Below are 19,814 nucleotides of genomic sequence, written 5' to 3'. Positions count from 1 at the left end.
ACCTTTACAATGGGGAGAATAACGGTAACCTACCTTTTGGATGTGAGGATTAAACGAGACAGTTGGTGCAAAGCAGTCGGCGCAGGATCTGGCACAAAGCGAAGCCTTCAATAAATTATGATTACAGTAGTTTTGACTTCCCTCCAGTCGGAATATAGTCGAGTTGAAGTTCGTGGCTATGTCACAGCTGTGTCTCAGGCTGGTGTCTGCCGCCCTGAGCCAAGCCGTAAAAATCCCTAGAATAACTTTGCAAAAGCCTGTTAGCCTCTTGAGGCTCCTACACTTCTTTATTTTATTTTGTTTTATTTTATTTTATTTTACTTTATTGCAGTGACAGTGGATTCTAACATCACGTAGCTTTCCAGAGGTACGTTGTAATACATTTCGAATTCTGTGTAGATTACGTCGTGTTCACCGCCCAAAAACTAATTATAGTCCGTCACCTCACATGTGAGCCTCATCGCCCCTTTGGCTCTCTCCCCTCCCCCCCTCCCCCCCTCCCCCTACGGTAACCACCAATCCAATCTCCGTTGCTCTGTGCGTGTTCGTCATTGTTTTTATCATGTACTCATGAGTGAGATCACACGGTGTTTGACTTTCTCCCTCTGATTTATTTCACTTCGCATAATACCCTCAAGGTCCATCCACGTTGTCACAAATGGCCGGATCTCATCGTTTCTTAGGGCCGAGTAGCATTCCATTGTGTATACACACCACATCTTCTCTGTCCATACTTCCCTTGATGGGCACCTAGGTTGCTTCCAAGTTTTGGCTGTTGTGAATAATGCTGCAGTGAACCTAGGGGTGCATGTGTCTTTCTGCATTGGTGTTTTCCAGTTCTTTGGATAAATACCCAGCAGTGGGCTAGCTGGATCATACATATGGTAGATGTATTCTTAGTTTTCTGAGGATACTCCATACGGCTTTCCATGGTGGCTGCACCAGTCTGCACTCCCACCAGCAGTGTAGGAGAGTTCCCTTCTCTCCACATCCTCTCCGACACTTGTCTCCTGTCTTGTTAATTAGAGCCATTCTGACCAGAGGAAGGTGACCTCTCCTTGTAGTTTTGATTTGCCTTCCTCTGATCGCTAATGATGTTGAGCCCCTTTCCATATGCCTGTTGGCCACCCGTATACCTTCTTTGGAGAAGTCACTGCTCAGATCTTTTGCCCGTCTTTTTAATCGGGTTGTTGATTTTTTGTTGTTGTTGAGCTGTCGGAGTTCTTTCTGTGTTTTGGATATAAACCCCTTATCCGATATATGGTTTGCAAGTATCTTCTCCCAGTTGTTAGGTTGTGTTTTGGTTTTGTGGATGGTTTCCTTTGCCGTGCAGAAGATTTTTTTTCACTTTGATGTAGTCCCGTTTGTTCATTTTGTACTTTGTTTCCATTGCCCAGTCAGACATGGTACTTGAAAGTAGGCTGCTAAGACTGCTGTCAAAGGGCATACTGCCTATGTTTTCTTCTAGACGTTGCATGGTTTCGGGTGTGGCATTGCAGTCAGACCCGAGGAGGCTGCAGTTCCCCGAGAGCGAGCGTGTGGGCGGGGCCCCAGGAGTTCTCCCAGGAGGGTGTCCCTGTCCCTGTCCGCAGTCCACCGCCTGAGGGGGGGGCGGGGGTGGGGCGGGGCAGCGGCCAGGGAGCCTCTGGGCGGCGGCGCGCGCGCGCGCGCGCGGGGAGCGCGCACGGCTGCTGGGCCGCCGTCCGGGGAGGCGTCGGCCAGCCGCGCCTGCCTGCCCAGAGCCGAGCCCGGCGGAGTCCGGCCGCGCTCTGCTGCTCTCTCCTGGGCCGGGCTCGCCCGTTCCCCCGGCGTCCCTGGACGCCGCTCCGTGTCCCCGCTGGGCACAGCAGCCCGGGCCCTCCACAGCCACGGCCGCTAGCCTGAGGAGGCCCTCCTTCAGCTCCCGCTCTTCCTGCTCGCCGGACACGGACGACCAGGGCGCCTGCGAAGAGGATTCCATCTGGGAGAGGTACCTGGGGGCGTGGGCCTGGGGGCTGGTGGGAGGCGAGCGTGTCCCTGAGGAATAGGCTTGTGCGCCGAGAGGTGCCCGTCAGGCCGCGGGACAGCTGCGCGGCGCGGGCAGCGAGGGGGTCTCTTCGTGCGCTTCACGCGTTCGTGGAACGGGCGGTGTGTGCCGGGCACCTGCCCAGGGGCCAGCCTGGGGATGCGGTGCCCGGGAGTCGGGCGCTGAAGCGGCGCCCGTGGTCTTGGCTTCTTGGAAGGCCAGACGCGACGTCGGTAACGACACTGGTCTCGATGCGTTCTGAGGGGTGCAGGTCTCCCTCTTTTCGAGGCTACGTTCCGTTGGGGTTTTCACGAAGCCTGTCGTGGCCCTGAAGCTCAGGCCGGTTCAGGGGAAGTGGCCTGTCGAGGGCCGCATAATATTCGTGTGCAGAGCCAGTGCTTTCCAAAGGCCTTGACTGGGCAGAAGTCTACCTGTTAGGGGTGCAGTGGGGGCTGTCCGGGGAGCATTGTGAGCACAGGTGTGTGTCCCACACTTGAAAGTCTGGCAAAGAAAGCGTGAGGCTGGAGGGTGCTCCGTTCGTTCCCTCCTTCCACAGAAAGTCTGGAGAGTTGACTTTGGGACTTCCTTTCCTCGGGTCGGTGCGTGTTCAGTGGTCTGGACACTTGGTGGGCAAGACTGACAGGGTGTTTGACGTACTGGACCTCGCAGCCTAGTTGGAAAGGACAGATAGGCAGCGACTAGTTACCTAGGAGATACGTAAAAGCAATTCTGTGTTGAGTGCTGAGAAATACGGCATTTACTGTTAGACTTTGTGACTTAGGCAGTGATGTTTAAGCTGAGAGCAGATGCCTAAAAGCAAAGGAGGACTTGTGCGGGAGAGCGTTGGGACAGGGCAAGGGAGGAGGATGGCCTGTCAGAGGAGCTGAAAGCATGCCCTGGAGACTGGGGCCGCGTAGGGACTGTAGGGTGGGGAAAACCAAACTTTTCGATTAAGGCTGGCGCTTTCTATAGGTTTTCGGAGACTAAGCGTGGTGATTCAGCACGTGGACTCTGGAGCCAGACTCTGTCACATGGGTCCTAGCTCTGCCACCTACGGGCTGTGTGAACTTGGGCAAGTTACTGTACCATTCTGTGTGTCAGTTTCCTGATCTGTAAAACGGGGATGATTATAACACACACTCCATAGGTGAGTGTAAAGGTTAGAGGCTATTTCATGTCCGTAAAGTACTTAGAGCAGTGTCTGGCCTTCAGTAGGCGTTAGTAGTGGTTGATTAAATAAATGGATAAATGCATACATAAGTATTCAAGGCTTGGAGGCTGTCCCTCGTGCAACGTGTGAACTGGAATGGATTACACCCGGCTTTGTTTCCTTTCCAGCTTGCAGTTGCTACTGACCGCATCTGTGGCACTGTGGAATTAGAAATAATCTCCCTCGACTTGGCTGCTCTTGGTAACAGAATCTAATGCTGTCCAGATTATCCCAGGGAAATAAAAGCCTTGTCAGTAGCCTAGTAGGGTCAGGCTTATTTAATAGGTATCGCTCATATTGGTTTGGCTGGTATTTGTTGGTAACTTTTTCTTGGCAAAGCTGCTCGGTTAAAAAAAGTAGATTAGCTGTAAAATAGTTCAGACCCAGAGAAAAGTAGAGAGTCGTGTGAGCAGAGCACGCCTTTCCTTGACTCTCTGTCGAGAGCTTTTGTGACTCCAGCCGCTCTCTGCCTCAGACGCGGTGCCCTCTGCGTGTGCAGTCATCTAAACCGTGCAGGGTCCGGAACCGTGGAGAATCTAAGGCAGTGCAGTCATGCTTTGCTTAACAGTGGGGCTAGGTTCTGAGGAGTGCGTCACGGTCAGGCAATCTCGTGAGCGTGCAAGCACCACGGAGTTCATAAACCTAGATGGCAGAGCCTCCTATACACCTTGGCTCTATGGGACTAATCTTTTGGGACCCCCGTTGTTGACTGAAACGTCCTGATGTAGCGCCTGACGGTACTTCCCAACTCCAAGGGCACGGGAGTGTAGCCTGTGGGGCTCTGTCAAAGAACGGAGACGCTCGAGGCCTACTCTGGACCCACTGACTCAGAATCTACTGGGATAGTTCCCGGCTTTAAAGACCAGCCATAGTCCTCATCTGCAGACATCTCCTCAACGGTTTTCCACACCGGGTTTTCCCTCACCTGAGAAAACAGGCAAGAGATTGTGAGGATCCATAGTTAGTGTTTTAATCCATTTGGCAGGACTCAGTGTTTTTCACGTTCTGTGATACTGGGATCTGCGTCTTCACTGTCATGTGTTAAACCTTTAAGTCTTGTCCAAAAGTCATGTCATTACCTAGAGAATCCTTCTGTGAATTCCAGGCAGGTTGCCATCTTTCTGCTTCCGCCTCCTCTCCTCACCTTTACAATGGGGAGAATAACGGTAACCTACCTTTTGGATGTGAGGATTAAACGAGACAGTTGGTGCAAAGCAGTCGGCGCAGGATCTGGCACAAAGCGAAGCCTTCAATAAATTATGATTACAGTAGTTTTGACTTCCTCCAGTCGGAATATAGTCGAGTTGAAGTTCGTGGCTATGTCACAGCTGTGTCTCAGGCTGGTGTCTGCCGCCCTGAGCCAAGCCGTAAAAATCCTAGAATAACTTTGCAAAAGCCTGTTAGCCTCTTGAGGCTCCTACACTTCTTATTTTATTTTGTTTTATTTTATTTTATTTTACTTTATTGCAGTGACAGTGGATTCTAACATCACGTAGCTTTCCAGAGGTACGTTGTAATACATTTCGAATTCTGTGTAGATTACGTCGTGTTCACCGCCCAAAAACTAATTATAGTCCGTCACCTCACATGTGAGCCTCATCGCCCCTTTGGCTCTCTCCCCGCCCCCCCCCCCCCCCCTCCCCTACGGTAACCACCAATCCAATCTCGTTGCTCTGTGCGTGTTCGTCATTGTTTTTATCATGTACTCATGAGTGAGATCACACGGTGTTTGACTTTCTCCCTCTGATTTATTTCACTTCGCATAATACCCTCAAGGTCCATCCACGTTGTCACAAATGGCCGGATCTCATCGTTTCTTAGGGCCGAGTAGCATTCCATTGTGTATACACACCACATCTTCTCTGTCCATACTTCCCTTGATGGGCACCTAGGTTGCTTCCAAGTTTTGGCTGTTGTGAATAATGCTGCAGTGAACCTAGGGGTGCATGTGTCTTTCTGCATTGGTGTTTTCCAGTTCTTTGGATAAATACCCAGCAGTGGGCTAGCTGGATCATACATATGGTAGATGTATTCTTAGTTTTCTGAGGATACTCCATACGGCTTTCCATGGTGGCTGCACCAGTCTGCACTCCCACCAGCAGTGTAGGAGAGTTCCCTTCTCTCCACATCCTCTCCGACACTTGTCTCCTGTCTTGTTAATTAGAGCCATTCTGACCAGAGGAAGGTGACCTCTCCTTGTAGTTTTGATTTGCCTTCCTCTGATCGCTAATGATGTTGAGCCCCTTTCCATATGCCTGTTGGCCACCCGTATACCTTCTTTGGAGAAGTCACTGCTCAGATCTTTTGCCCGTCTTTTTAATCGGGTTGTTGATTTTTTGTTGTTGTTGAGCTGTCGGAGTTCTTTCTGTGTTTTGGATATAAACCCCTTATCCGATATATGGTTTGCAAGTATCTTCTCCCAGTTGTTAGGTTGTGTTTTGGTTTTGTGGATGGTTTCCTTTGCCGTGCAGAAGATTTTTTTTCACTTTGATGTAGTCCCGTCTGTTCATTTTGTACTTTGTTTCCATTGCCCAGTCAGACATGGTACTTGAAAGTAGGCTGCTAAGACTGCTGTCAAAGGGCATACTGCCTATGTTTTCTTCTAGACGTTGCATGGTTTCGGGTGTGGCATTGCAGTCAGACCCGAGGAGGCTGCAGTTCCCCGAGAGCGAGCGTGTGGGCGGGGCCCCAGGAGTTCTCCCAGGAGGGTGTCCCTGTCCCTGTCCGCAGTCCACCGCCTGAGGGGGGGGGGGGGGGGGGCGGGGGCAGCGGCCAGGGAGCCTCTGGGCGGCGGCGCGCGCGCTGCGCAGCGCGCGGGGAGCGCGCACGGCTGCTGGGCCGCCGTCCGGGGAGGCGTCGGCCAGCCGCGCCTGCCTGCCCAGAGCCGAGCCCGGCGGAGTCCGGCCGCGCTCTGCTGCTCTCTCCTGGGCCGGGCTCGCCCGTTCCCCCGGCGTCCCTGGACGCCGCTCCGTGTCCCCGCTGGGCACAGCAGCCCGGGCCCTCCACAGCCACGGCCGCTAGCCTGAGGAGGCCCTCCTTCAGCTCCCGCTCTTCCTGCTCGCCGGACACGGACGACCAGGGCGCCTGCGAAGAGGATTCCATCTGGAGAGGTACCTGGGGGCGTGGGCCTGGGGGCTGGTGGGAGGCGAGCGTGTCCCTGAGGAATAGGCTTGTGCGCCGAGAGGTGCCCGTCAGGCCGCGGGACAGCTGCGCGGCGCGGGCAGCGAGGGGGTCTCTTCGTGCGCTTCACGCGTTCGTGGAACGGGCGGTGTGTGCCGGGCACCTGCCCAGGGCCAGCCTGGGGATGCGGTGCCCGGGAGTCGGGCGCTGAAGCGGCGCCCGTGGTCTTGGCTTCTTGGAAGGCCAGACGCGACGTCGGTAACGACACTGGTCTCGATGCGTTCTGAGGGGTGCAGGTCTCCCTCTTTTCGAGGCTACGTTCCGTTGGGGTTTTCACGAAGCCTGTCGTGGCCCTGAAGCTCAGGCCGGTTCAGGGGAAATGCAGCCACTCCAGCTTCTTTTGATGCGGGGTTTACTGGGTTGGACAACTACTTAAGGCTGGTCGGCAGCCTATTAGTGTTGTGTAGGGACCATAATGTTAAACATCCAGGTTTGTCCAAGGTTGTAATGAAATGTCGCTCGGTTCTGTCCGCCGGAAGATTCGAGTCCGCCCAGAACCAACCACGTCGTGAGCGCTAGCTTACGTGTGGCAGTCTAAGATGCGAGTCCTGCATTAAGGGGTTCTGTTGCCAGGGGATCTCACCTTGCTTCAGGGGTTGCAGACCGAGGATCAGAGGACATGGATTATTGAGAGGAGTCCATTCATAGCTGGTCTCTTCATATGAGCGCTCGGGATTCCAGGACGCAGATGACTAAACCTTCAATCGGGAAATCTGTTCCTGCTTGCTACCTCTCTCTATCTGCTGGGCTGCTTCGTACCTACACCTTAAAAAGGCCACTGAGGTAGCTGTTCGTGAACTTTGAGGATTTTCGGTAAGCCGAACAGGAACTTTGGCATTAAACGTTTCTGGTGCCTTTGCAGCTGCACTAATGTAATTTACCAGGCACTTTGATTTCTTCACGGTTGTAAGGCTTGATGTCTAGGCCTGACCTGTGTTCACACGACTTTCCAGGGTGTCTTTGGACACTGCACTGGTTCCCATCCATCGTGGCTACCATGACTCATGCTTGGCCATCGTCATCTCCCGCGCAGCTGAGCCGAGTTGCATGTCTTACACTCTCTCCTTTATGCTCTCGCGCGGGCAGTTTTGAAAAAGTGCTTTGGGGTGGGGGCCATTGTTTCGTTTCTTGGGCCATGGGCTACCCTCTTTTACTGGCATTTGTGCAGAGGCACAAGTAGGTAGGCGCCTCACTCCAGCGACGTGTGGCCTGCAAGACCTCTTTACAAAAGTTTCTTGTTTGGTTTAGACAGCCCTCCTTTCCTCCGTCAGCAGACACTGCTCCGAGGTTTCCATGAGTTCCACCGCACAGAGTTTCAGAGATTGGGTGTGGTTTGGAGTAACGGGCGCCGTGTGAATGAGGTCTGTGTGTTGATGAAAAACCTGGGAGCTGGCGGAAAAACTATGTTGTGCCCGCATCTCAGGATATATGTATTGACCCATCACGATCGCTTTTTTCAGGTTCTGGAGGTTACGTCGTTTGCTGGTCTCTTTTCCTTTCAAACTCGCTATCTTCTGCCGGCTCGAGCGCTTGGTAATAGATTGGGTCCCCCCCACTCTATCGGCAAAAACAGGGAGTTTAAGCTTCATAGAGCCTTTGCGAGCCAAGCTGTGGTTCCGGGGGTGCCTTTAATGGCTTCGACTCGGGAGGCCTAGGCAGGCCGCGCTTGCCTGTGCGCCCGTTCTTCACATCGTGAGCACCCAGGGAAAGGACATTTCGGAAGAGTACATGCGACCCTTAGCATTCCCATCTTTGGAGCAAGACTGTGAAAAATATGTCTGCTCGGGATCTGCTTGAAGCAGATACTCTTTAAGGGGTGAGGATCAAAATTGAGATTATCTCTCAAAGCAGTACGGCGAGTATGTTGACAGCGCCAGTCCTCTAGCAAGCAGAACTCTCCTGCCGATTGTCCCTAAACCGTCATTAGGGAATTTTGCAGAGTTAAATCATTGTTGAACAGGACTATGCATCTACGTTTCCCCGCCTTTTTAGTGAATGTTGGCACTGGTTAGCGGTTTTTAAGCGCGAAAAACTGTCTTAGAGTGTTGGTAATGACGTGCAGCGTGCGGGTCTGTATGGGCTTGAGAACCGTGGTGTTGAAGCAGGAGGACTATCTGTTACACTTGGCTGTGGCCAGTCGCTTTTGCGAATTTCAGGCTCTACCACCCGAACCATGAATGCGGGGCACCGACGAACTCTCCGCGTGAAAGTGTTGCCTGATTCCTTCGGATGGTGGCGCTGAGAGAGGCCAACACGGATATTCAAACAGGGGAGCCTGCTCGTGTTCCCGGCGATGTCTGTTGCCCATCTTCAGTGTGTGACTTCTGGTCACAGTAATCAGTAGCATGATATCATTCTTTTTTCATGAATCTCTTTGGCTGCCGCAGTTTTGATTTCTTGGTGCTTCCCAGCAGACGGTTCTCGGGACATCTTAAGGCGCGATATTCTCCTGGACTCACAGCAAATGAAGCAGGCCCCGTGAAGGGGGGTTGCCCTGTGAAAGTTTTTTCTTTCTGGTCCTCTACAATGCCTCGCCTCGAGGTGTGCTGCTCCTGTACATGCCCAAAGAGATGGCTCTGGAGCTCAACTATTGAAGGGCGGCGTTATCGAGCCTTTAAGATTGACCCTAGGGATCGTGCAGAGGTGAAGAAAGGTTCCATTGGAGAAGCGGTCCCTCAGTTGTATCTGGCTTCTGGCCTCCTCAGGGAGCTTACTGACTCTTGGCGTTGAAAGTCTTGCTGCCTCTAATGGGCTATGACGGTCAGCTTGGCAGACGGGAAACTGGCCTTACAGAACGTCCTACTGGTTGTGCTTGTCAGTCTCAAGTAGCGGGGTTGAGTTAGGTATCAATTTTTGTGATGCAACGTGCTACGCTGTGCCCTCGAACCAACCAGGCTCAGTTCTTGAGACTGCAGTGGGCGCAGTTGTCGGATACCCCTTGAGTTTTGCCAGTGTGTCTGGCGCTACGTCCCAACCGATGTTGGCTTTGCCAAATAAACATTGGAGAAGCCCTGCGTGAGAAACGTGTATTTGCCTCAGCAAGATTCTGCACTAGCACCACATCTTACTCGTCGAGGATGTGAGGAGAGATTGAGTGGTTAGGGTGAAGCGCCGCTTGTTAACAGACGCCGCCCTCTTGCAGACCCGAGATAGTAATAAGGGCTTTATCTGCTCTCCTTGGGCATTTTCCAATGAGACCTTCCTCGTGGTTCCTTGGAATATAGGGGATGATTTCTTTCTCTGGTGTGCCAGCTTGCTATTCGCCTAGACATTTTGTTACCAGGTTTCACGGGAGGCTCACTTTCTTATGCTAGGAGTGTCTCGGCCTTATAGAAGTTGAGTTAACACTGGCTTCTCCATTTGCTTGTAGTTATCCATCGAATGCTCTCAATGGTCCTGAAAGTCTATCTGAACCTTTTCGAACGTTGTAATTTTTTGACAAAGACAAAATCTTGGCTTGGCCGCATCTGCCCAGATGGTACAGATCTGTGTGGGCTACTCGTGTATGATATCTAGGGCGTTAGTCTGTTTGGACCTGATCTATTTTAGGGCTTACCTAGCCCAGGTTCAAGCCGGTTGAGCTTCAGGTCCGTCACGTCCCGAGAGGTCTGTTGTCGAGAGCCTGTGATACTAAACTTGCGGCCATTCGGGGAATATATGCTCGTGGGCGCACTACCCCCAGAGGATGAAGTGAGCCACTTGGGATTGTGGGATGTATAGTGGGGCATCCTCATCTCTCCATGGATTCATTTGCCCGGCAGCTCTCTGCTACCGGCCTCTCGGTACATTCCCCTGGTAGCAGACAACTACAGTATGTCTCCTCTGACAAAGCGATTTTACCCGTAAGAAAGCTTTAGCCCAAACCGCACCAGAACACACGCACTGAGTTTCGCCCCCTTTACCTTGACAGGACACCCTGATTTGTATGGTTTCGGGCCTCACTTACGCCTCCTCGTACGTCCCGAACAAGGGATAATAGGGAAACTGTTGTCGATTGGGCTTCGATGGTAACGACTCGGAGCGACCCCAGAAGCTCCCTTACTGGCGATGTACAACTATTAACTGATGTTTTGCACAGAGCTGCCTTTTGTAGATATGAGGAATGTGGCCTTGCTGTTCGTTATCCTTATGTAACTTAAGCGTGCGTTGTTTCTCAGGCATTCAGGTTAGCGTTGGTGGGAAATTTCTGGCGCATTTTGGGTTGAACTGCCGTGTGAGGGCCTTAGACCAAAGGGTCCCCGTTGAAGTTCTGATTTACATTAAGGATCTTGGTCGCCATGGATCCGCTCAGCGAGGAGCGCCACGCTTGCAGTTGCCAATTCCTTCGCCCGCACAAGTTAGAGAGGTCATCGGTTTAAGCTTGAGGCTCATGCCCATCTGACTGAAGTCGTTTAGTTGCTCTAAAATATTGCATTTCCGAGGAAATCTAGTTCCCGATCTTAAGAGTCATTCAGGGGGGTCAATGTCGCATCTTTTCGCAACGGGTGCCATGGGAACGAGATTTGGTGGGGGAAATCTAATGATTCTGCAGTTTGTGGAGGTTAGGAGACAAGAATGCTACCTCTGTTTATTTGGTCTGTTTGGCACGGAAGCCCAGATAACCATAGTGTTCAGTCTAACCTGCATATCAGAAGAGTGCCAGGTTTTTTCCGCTTTACGTGACCCTAGTATTCAAAAGCTTGAGTTCTAGATTGGGACGACAAGGCCGAAAGTTTAGGCCTACTCCTGTAGGGCAAAGGACAGAGTTTTGCTCTTTGGTTTCGCAAACACATCCTAGTACGCCCACAAGGTTCCGGTCTTTTTCTTTCATCTGTCATTGATCAGGAGCTGCGTTGCACTGCAGGTACGGGAGCTGGTGGTCGAACTTTTCGGGGCTCCAGGCTCACTGTGCTCCAGTTACGAGTCCCCTATAATCCGGATATCCTTGTTATAGTTTGGTTGGTGCATGGACATAGCTAAAGGGGAGTCGCCCAGAGACCAGATCTTCTTGTTCACTTGGGTTGAACCAGCTTCTATTTATCCCACGTTCACCCCTGGTTACCGAAAGGACGCTGAGCCGGCCTTAGGTGATGCTCCTTCCGTTGTCCACCTTATCAGTCGATTCAGGTTGGGTGCATAAGGGTTAGAGGGCTGGCTCTTCTAGTGAGCCAACACCTGAGAGAACATCAACCCTTGAGCTTCAAAACGGCGGATTAAGACAGTAGCTTCTTCCTCCTTGAGAGACGGGGTTCGCCTCACTGGAGTAAGGCAGACTTTATTATTCACTAGTGGCACACCCTTATGTGGCCTTTTTTGAAGGTACACAAGTCATTGGCAAGGTTCACTGTCATGTGTTAAACCTTTAAGTCTTGTCCAAAAGTCATGTCATTACCTAGAGAATCCTTCTGTGAATTCCATGCAGGTTGCCATCTTTCTGCTTCCGCCTCCTCTCCTCACCTTTACAATGGGAGAATAACGGTAACCTACCTTTTGGATGTGAGGATTAAACGAGACAGTTGGTGCAAAGCAGTCGGCGCAGGATCTGGCACAAAGCGAAGCCTTCAATAAATTATGATTACAGTAGTTTTGACTTCCCTCCAGTCGGAATATAGTCGAGTTGAAGTTCGTGGCTATGTCACAGCTGTGTCTCAGGCTGGTGTCTGCCGCCCTGAGCCAAGCCGTAAAAATCCCTAGAATAACTTTGCAAAAGCCTGTTAGCCTCTTGAGGCTCCTACACTTCTTTATTTTATTTTGTTTTATTTTATTTTATTTTACTTTATTGCAGTGACAGTGGATTCTAACATCACGTAGCTTTCCAGAGGTACGTTGTAATACATTTCGAATTCTGTGTAGATTACGTCGTGTTCACCGCCCCAAAAACTAATTATAGTCCCGTCACCTCACATGTGAGCCTCATCGCCCCTTTGGCTCTCTCCCCTCCCCCCCCTCCCCCCCTCCCCCTACGGTAACCACCAATCCAATCTCCGTTGCTCCTGTGCGTGTTCGTCATTGTTTTTATCATGTACTCATGAGTGAGATCACACGGTGTTTGACTTTCTCCCTCTGATTTATTTCACTTCGCATAATACCCTCAAGGTCCATCCACGTTGTCACAAATGGCCGGATCTCATCGTTTCTTAGGGCCGAGTAGCATTCCATTGTGTATACACACCACATCTTCTCTGGTCCATACTTCCCTTGATGGGCACCTAGGTTGCTTCCAAGTTTTGGCTGTTGTGAATAATGCTGCAGTGAACCTAGGGGTGCATGTGTCTTTCTGCATTGGTGTTTTCCAGTTCTTTGGATAAATACCCAGCAGTGGGCTAGCTGGATCATACATATGGTAGATGTATTCTTAGTTTTCTGAGGATACTCCATACGGCTTTCCATGGTGGCTGCACCAGTCTGCACTCCCACCAGCAGTGTAGGAGAGTTCCCTTCTCTCCACATCCTCTCCGACACTTGTCTCCTGTCTTGTTAATTAGAGCCATTCTGACCAGAGGAAGGGTGACCTCTCCTTGTAGTTTTGATTTGCCTTCCTCTGATCGCTAATGATGTTGAGCCCCTTTCCATATGCCTGTTGGCCACCCGTATACCTTCTTTGGAGAAGTCACTGCTCAGATCTTTTGCCCGTCTTTTTAATCGGTTGTTGATTTTTTGTTGTTGTTGAGCTGTCGGAGTTCTTCTGTGTTTTGGATATAAACCCCTTATCCGATATATGGTTTGCAAGTATCTTCTCCCAGTTGTTAGGTTGTGTTTTGGTTTTGTGGATGGTTTCCCTTTGCCGTGCAGAAGATTTTTTTTCACTTTGATGTAGTCCCGTTTGTTCATTTTGTACTTTGTTTCCATTGCCCAGTCAGACATGGTACTTGAAAGTAGGCTGCTAAGACTGCTGTCAAAGGGCATACTGCCTATGTTTTCTTCTAGACGTTGCATGGTTTCGGGTGTGGCATTGCAGTCAGACCCGAGGAGGCTGCAGTTCCCCGAGAGCGAGCGTGTGGGCGGGGCCCCAGGAGTTCTCCCAGGAGGGTGTCCCTGTCCCTGTCCGCAGTCCACCGCCTGAGGGGGGGGGGGGGGGTGGGGCGGGGCAGCGGCCAGGGAGCCTCTGGGCGGCGGCGCGCGCGCGCGCGCGCGGGGAGCGCGCACGGCTGCTGGGCCGCCGTCCGGGGAGGCGTCGGCCAGCCGCGCCTGCCTGCCCAGAGCCGAGCCCGGCGGAGTCCGGCCGCGCTCTGCTGCTCTCTCCTGGGCCGGGCTCGCCCGTTCCCCCGGCGTCCCTGGACGCCGCTCCGTGTCCCCGCTGGGCACAGCAGCCCGGGCCCTCCACAGCCACGGCCGCTAGCCTGAGGAGGCCCTCCTTCAGCTCCCGCTCTTCCTGCTCGCCGGACACGGACGACCAGGGCGCCTGCGAAGAGGATTCCATCTGGGAGAGGTACCTGGGGGCGTGGGCCTGGGGGCTGGTGGGAGGCGAGCGTGTCCTGAGGAATAGGCTTGTGCGCCGAGAGGTGCCCGTCAGGCCGCGGGACAGCTGCGCGGCGCGGGCAGCGAGGGGGTCTCTTCGTGCGCTTCACGCGTTCGTGGAACGGGCGGTGTGTGCCGGGCACCTGCCCAGGGGCCAGCCTGGGGATGCGGTGCCCGGGAGTCGGGCGCTGAAGCGGCGCCCGTGGTCTTGGCTTCTTGGAAGGCCAGACGCGACGTCGGTAACGACACTGGTCTCGATGCGTTCTGAGGGGTGCAGGTCTCCCTCTTTTCGAGGCTACGTTCCGTTGGGGTTTTCACGAAGCCTGTCGTGGCCCTGAAGCTCAGGCCGGTTCAGGGGAAGTGGCCTGTCGAGGGCCGCATAATATTCGTGTGCAGAGCCAGTGCTTTCCAAAGGCCTTGACTGGGCAGAAGTCTACCTGTTAGGGGTGCAGTGGGGGCTGTCCGGGGAGCATTGTGAGCACAGGTGTGTGTCCCACACTTGAAAGTCTGGCAAAGAAAGCGTGAGGCTGGAGGGTGCTCCGTTCGTTCCCTCCTTCCACAGAAAGTCTGGAGAGTTGACTTTGGGACTTCCTTTCCTCGGGTCGGTGCGTGTTCAGTGGTCTGGACACTTGGTGGGCAAGACTGACAGGGTGTTTGACGTACTGGACCTCGCAGCCTAGTTGGAAAGGACAGATAGGCAGCGACTAGTTACCTAGGAGATACGTAAAAGCAATTCTGTGTTGAGTGCTGAGAAATACGGCATTTACTGTTAGACTTTGTGACTTAGGCAGTGATGTTTAAGCTGAGAGCAGATGCCTAAAAGCAAAGGAGGACTTGTGCGGGAGAGCGTTGGGACAGGGCAAGGGAGGAGGATGGCCTGTCAGAGGAGCTGAAAGCATGCCCTGGAGACTGGGGCCGCGTAGGGACTGTAGGGTGGGGAAAACCAAACTTTTCGATTAAGGCTGGCGCTTTCTATAGGTCTTCGGAGACTAAGCGTGGTGATTCAGCACGTGGACTCTGGAGCCAGACTCTGTCACATGGGTCCTAGCTCTGCCACCTACGGGCTGTGTGAACTTGGGCAAGTTACTGTACCATTCTGTGTGTCAGTTTCCTGATCTGTAAAACGGGGATGATTATAACACACACTCCATAGGTGAGTGTAAAGGTTAGAGGCTATTTCATGTCCGTAAAGTACTTAGAGCAGTGTCTGGCCTTCAGTAGGCGTTAGTAGTGGTTGATTAAATAAATGGATAAATGCATACATAAGTATTCAAGGCTTGGAGGCTGTCCCTCGTGCAACGTGTGAACTGGAATGGATTACACCCGGCTTTGTTTCCTTTCCAGCTTGCAGTTGCTACTGACCGCATCTGTGGCACTGTGGAATTAGAAATAATCTCCCTCGACTTGGCTGCCCTTGGTAACAGAATCTAATGCTGTCCAGATTATCCCAGGGAAATAAAAGCCTTGTCAGTAGCCTAGTAGGGTCAGGCTTATTTAATAGGTATCGCTCATATTGGTTTGGCTGGTATTTGTTGGTAACTTTTTCTTGGCAAAGCTGCTCGGTTAAAAAAAGTAGATTAGCTGTAAAATAGTTCAGACCCAGAGAAAAGTAGAGAGTCGTGTGAGCAGAGCACGCCTTTCCTTGACTCTCTGTCGAGAGCTTTTGTGACTCCAGCCGCTCTCTGCCTCAGACGCGGTGCCCTCTGCGTGTGCAGTCATCTAAACCGTGCAGGGTCCGGAACCGTGGAGAATCTAAGGCAGTGCAGTCATGCTTTGCTTAACAGTGGGGCTAGGTTCTGAGGAGTGCGTCACGGTCAGGCAATCTCGTGAGCGTGCAAGCACCACGGAGTTCATAAACCTAGATGGCAGAGCCTCCTATACACCTTGGCTCTATGGGACTAATCTTTTGGGACCCCCGTTGTTGACTGAAACGTCCTGATGTAGCGCCTGACGGTACTTCCCAACTCCAAGGGCACGGGAGTGTAGCCTGTGGGGCTCTGTCAAAGAACGGAGACGCTCGAGGCCTACTCTGGACCCACTGACTCAGAATCTACTGGGATAGTTCCCGGCTTTAAAGACCAGCCATAGTCCTCATCTGCAGACATCTCCTCAACGGTTTTCCACACCGGGTTTTCCCTCACCTGAGAAAACAGGCCAAGAGATTGTGAGGATCCATAGTTAGTGTTTTAATCCATTTGGCAGGACTCAGTGTTTTTCACGTTCTGTGATACTGGGATCTGCGTCTTCACTGTCATGTGTTAAACCTTTAAGTCTTGTCCAAAAGTCATGTCATTACCTAGAGAATCCTTCTGTGAATTCCAGGCAGGTTGCCATCTTTCTGCTTCCGCCTCCTCTCCTCACCTTTACAATGGGGAGAATAACGGTAACCTACCTTTTGGATGTGAGGATTAAACGAGACAGTTGGTGCAAAGCAGTCGGCGCAGGATCTGGCACAAAGCGAAGCCTTCAATAAATTATGATTACAGTAGTTTTGACTTCCCTCCAGTCGGAATATAGTCGAGTTGAAGTTCGTGGCTATGTCACAGCTGTGTCTCAGGCTGGTGTCTGCCGCCCTGAGCCAAGCCGTAAAAATCCCTAGAATAACTTTGCAAAAGCCTGTTAGCCTCTTGAGGCTCCTACACTTCTTTATTTTATTTTGTTTTATTTTATTTTATTTTACTTTATTGCAGTGACAGTGGATTCTAACATCACGTAGCTTTCCAGAGGTACGTTGTAATACATTTCGAATTCTGTGTAGATTACGTCGTGTTCACCGCCCAAAAACTAATTATAGTCCGTCACCTCACATGTGAGCCTCATCGCCCCTTTGGCTCTCTCCCCGCCCCCCCCCCCCCCCCTCCCCCTACGGTAACCACCAATCCAATCTCCGTTGCTCTGTGCGTGTTCGTCATTGTTTTTATCATGTACTCATGAGTGAGATCACACGGTGTTTGACTTTCTCCCTCTGATTTATTTCACTTCGCATAATACCCTCAAGGTCCATCCACGTTGTCACAAATGGCCGGATCTCATCGTTTCTTAGGGCCGAGTAGCATTCCATTGTGTATACACACCACATCTTCTCTGTCCATACTTCCCTTGATGGGCACCTAGGTTGCTTCCAAGTTTTGGCTGTTGTGAATAATGCTGCAGTGAACCTAGGGGTGCATGTGTCTTTCTGCATTGGTGTTTTCCAGTTCTTTGGATAAATACCCAGCAGTGGGCTAGCTGGATCATACATATGGTAGATGTATTCTTAGTTTTCTGAGGATACTCCATACGGCTTTCCATGGTGGCTGCACCAGTCTGCACTCCCACCAGCAGTGTAGGAGAGTTCCCTTCTCTCCACATCCTCTCCGACACTTGTCTCCTGTCTTGTTAATTAGAGCCATTCTGACCAGAGGAAGGTGACCTCTCCTTGTAGTTTTGATTTGCCTTCCTCTGATCGCTAATGATGTTGAGCCCCTTTCCATATGCCTGTTGGCCACCCGTATACCTTCTTTGGAGAAGTCACTGCTCAGATCTTTTGCCCGTCTTTTTAATCGGGTTGTTGATCTTTTGTTGTTGTTGAGCTGTCGGAGTTCTTTCTGTGTTTTGGATATAAACCCCTTATCCGATATATGGTTTGCAAGTATCTTCTCCCAGTTGTTAGGTTGTGTTTTGGTTTTGTGGATGGTTTCCTTTGCCGTGCAGAAGATTTTTTTTCACTTTGATGTAGTCCCGTCTGTTCATTTTGTACTTTGTTTCCATTGCCCAGTCAGACATGGTACTTGAAAGTAGGCTGCTAAGACTGCTGTCAAAGGGCATACTGCCTATGTTTTCTTCTAGACGTTGCATGGTTTCGGGTGTGGCATTGCAGTCAGACCCGAGGAGGCTGCAGTTCCCCGAGAGCGAGCGTGTGGGCGGGGCCCCAGGAGTTCTCCCAGGAGGGTGTCCCTGTCCCTGTCCGCAGTCCACCGCCTGAGGGGGGGGGGGGGGTGGGGCGGGGCAGCGGCCAGGGAGCCTCTGGGCGGCGGCGCGCAGCGCGCGCGCGGGGAGCGCGCACGGCTGCTGGGCCGCCGTCCGGGGAGGCGTCGGCCAGCCGCGCCTGCCTGCCCAGAGCCGAGCCCGGCGGAGTCCGGCCGCGCTCTGCTGCTCTCTCCTGGGCCGGGCTCGCCCGTTCCCCCGGCGTCCCTGGACGCCGCTCCGTGTCCCCGCTGGGCACAGCAGCCCGGGCCCTCCACAGCCACGGCCGCTAGCCTGAGGAGGCCCTCCTTCAGCTCCCGCTCTTCCTGCTCGCCGGACACGGACGACCAGGGCGCCTGCGAAGAGGATTCCATCTGGGAGAGGTACCTGGGGGCGTGGGCCTGGGGGCTGGTGGGAGGCGAGCGTGTCCCTGAGGAATAGGCTTGTGCGCCGAGAGGTGCCCGTCAGGCCGCGGGACAGCTGCGCGGCGCGGGCAGCGAGGGGGTCTCTTCGTGCGCTTCACGCGTTCGTGGAACGGGCGGTGTGTGCCGGGCACCTGCCCAGGGGCCAGCCTGGGGATGCGGTGCCCGGGAGTCGGGCGCTGAAGCGGCGCCCGTGGTCTTGGCTTCTTGGAAGGCCAGACGCGACGTCGGTAACGACACTGGTCTCGATGCGTTCTGAGGGGTGCAGGTCTCCCTCTTTTCGAGGCTACGTTCCGTTGGGGTTTTCACGAAGCCTGTCGTGGCCCTGAAGCTCAGGCCGGTTCAGGGGAAGTGGCCTGTCGAGGGCCGCATAATATTCGTGTGCAGAGCCAGTGCTTTCCAAAGGCCTTGACTGGGCAGAAGTCTACCTGTTAGGGGTGCAGTGGGGGCTGTCCGGGGAGCATTGTGAGCACAGGTGTGTGTCCCACACTTGAAAGTCTGGCAAAGAAAGCGTGAGGCTGGAGGGTGCTCCGTTCGTTCCCTCCTTCCACAGAAAGTCTGGAGAGTTGACTTTGGGACTTCCTTTCCTCGGGTCGGTGCGTGTTCAGTGGTCTGGACACTTGGTGGGCAAGACTGACAGGGTGTTTGACGTACTGGACCTCGCAGCCTAGTTGGAAAGGACAGATAGGCAGCGACTAGTTACCTAGGAGATACGTAAAAGCAATTCTGTGTTGAGTGCTGAGAAATACGGCATTTACTGTTAGACTTTGTGACTTAGGCAGTGATGTTTAAGCTGAGAGCAGATGCCTAAAAGCAAAGGAGGACTTGTGCGGGAGAGCGTTGGGACAGGGCAAGGGAGGAGGATGGCCTGTCAGAGGAGCTGAAAGCATGCCCTGGAGACTGGGGCCGCGTAGGGACTGTAGGGTGGGGAAAACCAAACTTTTCGATTAAGGCTGGCGCTTTCTATAGGTCTTCGGAGACTAAGCGTGGTGATTCAGCACGTGGACTCTGGAGCCAGACTCTGTCACATGGGTCCTAGCTCTGCCACCTACGGGCTGTGTGAACTTGGGCAAGTTACTGTACCATTCTGTGTGTCAGTTTCCTGATCTGTAAAACGGGGATGATTATAACACACACTCCATAGGTGAGTGTAAAGGTTAGAGGCTATTTCATGTCCGTAAAGTACTTAGAGCAGTGTCTGGCCTTCAGTAGGCGTTAGTAGTGGTTGATTAAATAAATGGATAAATGCATACATAAGTATTCAAGGCTTGGAGGCTGTCCCTCGTGCAACGTGTGAACTGGAATGGATTACACCCGGCTTTGTTTCCTTTCCAGCTTGCAGTTGCTACTGACCGCATCTGTGGCACTGTGGAATTAGAAATAATCTCCCTCGACTTGGCTGCTCTTGGTAACAGAATCTAATGCTGTCCAGATTATCCCAGGGAAATAAAAGCCTTGTCAGTAGCCTAGTAGGGTCAGGCTTATTTAATAGGTATCGCTCATATTGGTTTGGCTGGTATTTGTTGGTAACTTTTTCTTGGCAAAGCTGCTCGGTTAAAAAAAGTAGATTAGCTGTAAAATAGTTCAGACCCAGAGAAAAGTCGAGAGTCGTGTG

The 19,814-nt window shown here is 52.5% G+C and overlaps 1 protein-coding gene across 1 annotated transcript in view; it reads left to right on the top strand.

Annotated features, from left to right (window-relative positions):
• The window catches only part of LOC138919977 (ATP-binding cassette sub-family D member 2-like), a 129,993-nt gene extending 121,356 nt beyond the window's left edge, over positions 1–8,637 (top strand). The window contains exon 7 of the mRNA XM_070246836.1: positions 8,552–8,637. Coding sequence (XP_070102937.1) covers positions 8,552–8,637 — 86 coding nt within the window. The remainder of the gene's footprint in view (positions 1–8,551) is intronic.
• The last annotated feature ends 11,177 nt before the right edge of the window (positions 8,638–19,814 follow it).

This window comes from Equus caballus, chromosome 21 (assembly GCF_041296265.1).
Source record: "Equus caballus isolate H_3958 breed thoroughbred chromosome 21, TB-T2T, whole genome shotgun sequence".
NCBI classification, from domain to species: domain Eukaryota; kingdom Metazoa; phylum Chordata; class Mammalia; order Perissodactyla; family Equidae; genus Equus; species Equus caballus.
The sequence above is the reverse complement of the archived record's forward strand: the minus strand, read 5'-3'. Positions and strand labels throughout refer to the sequence as shown.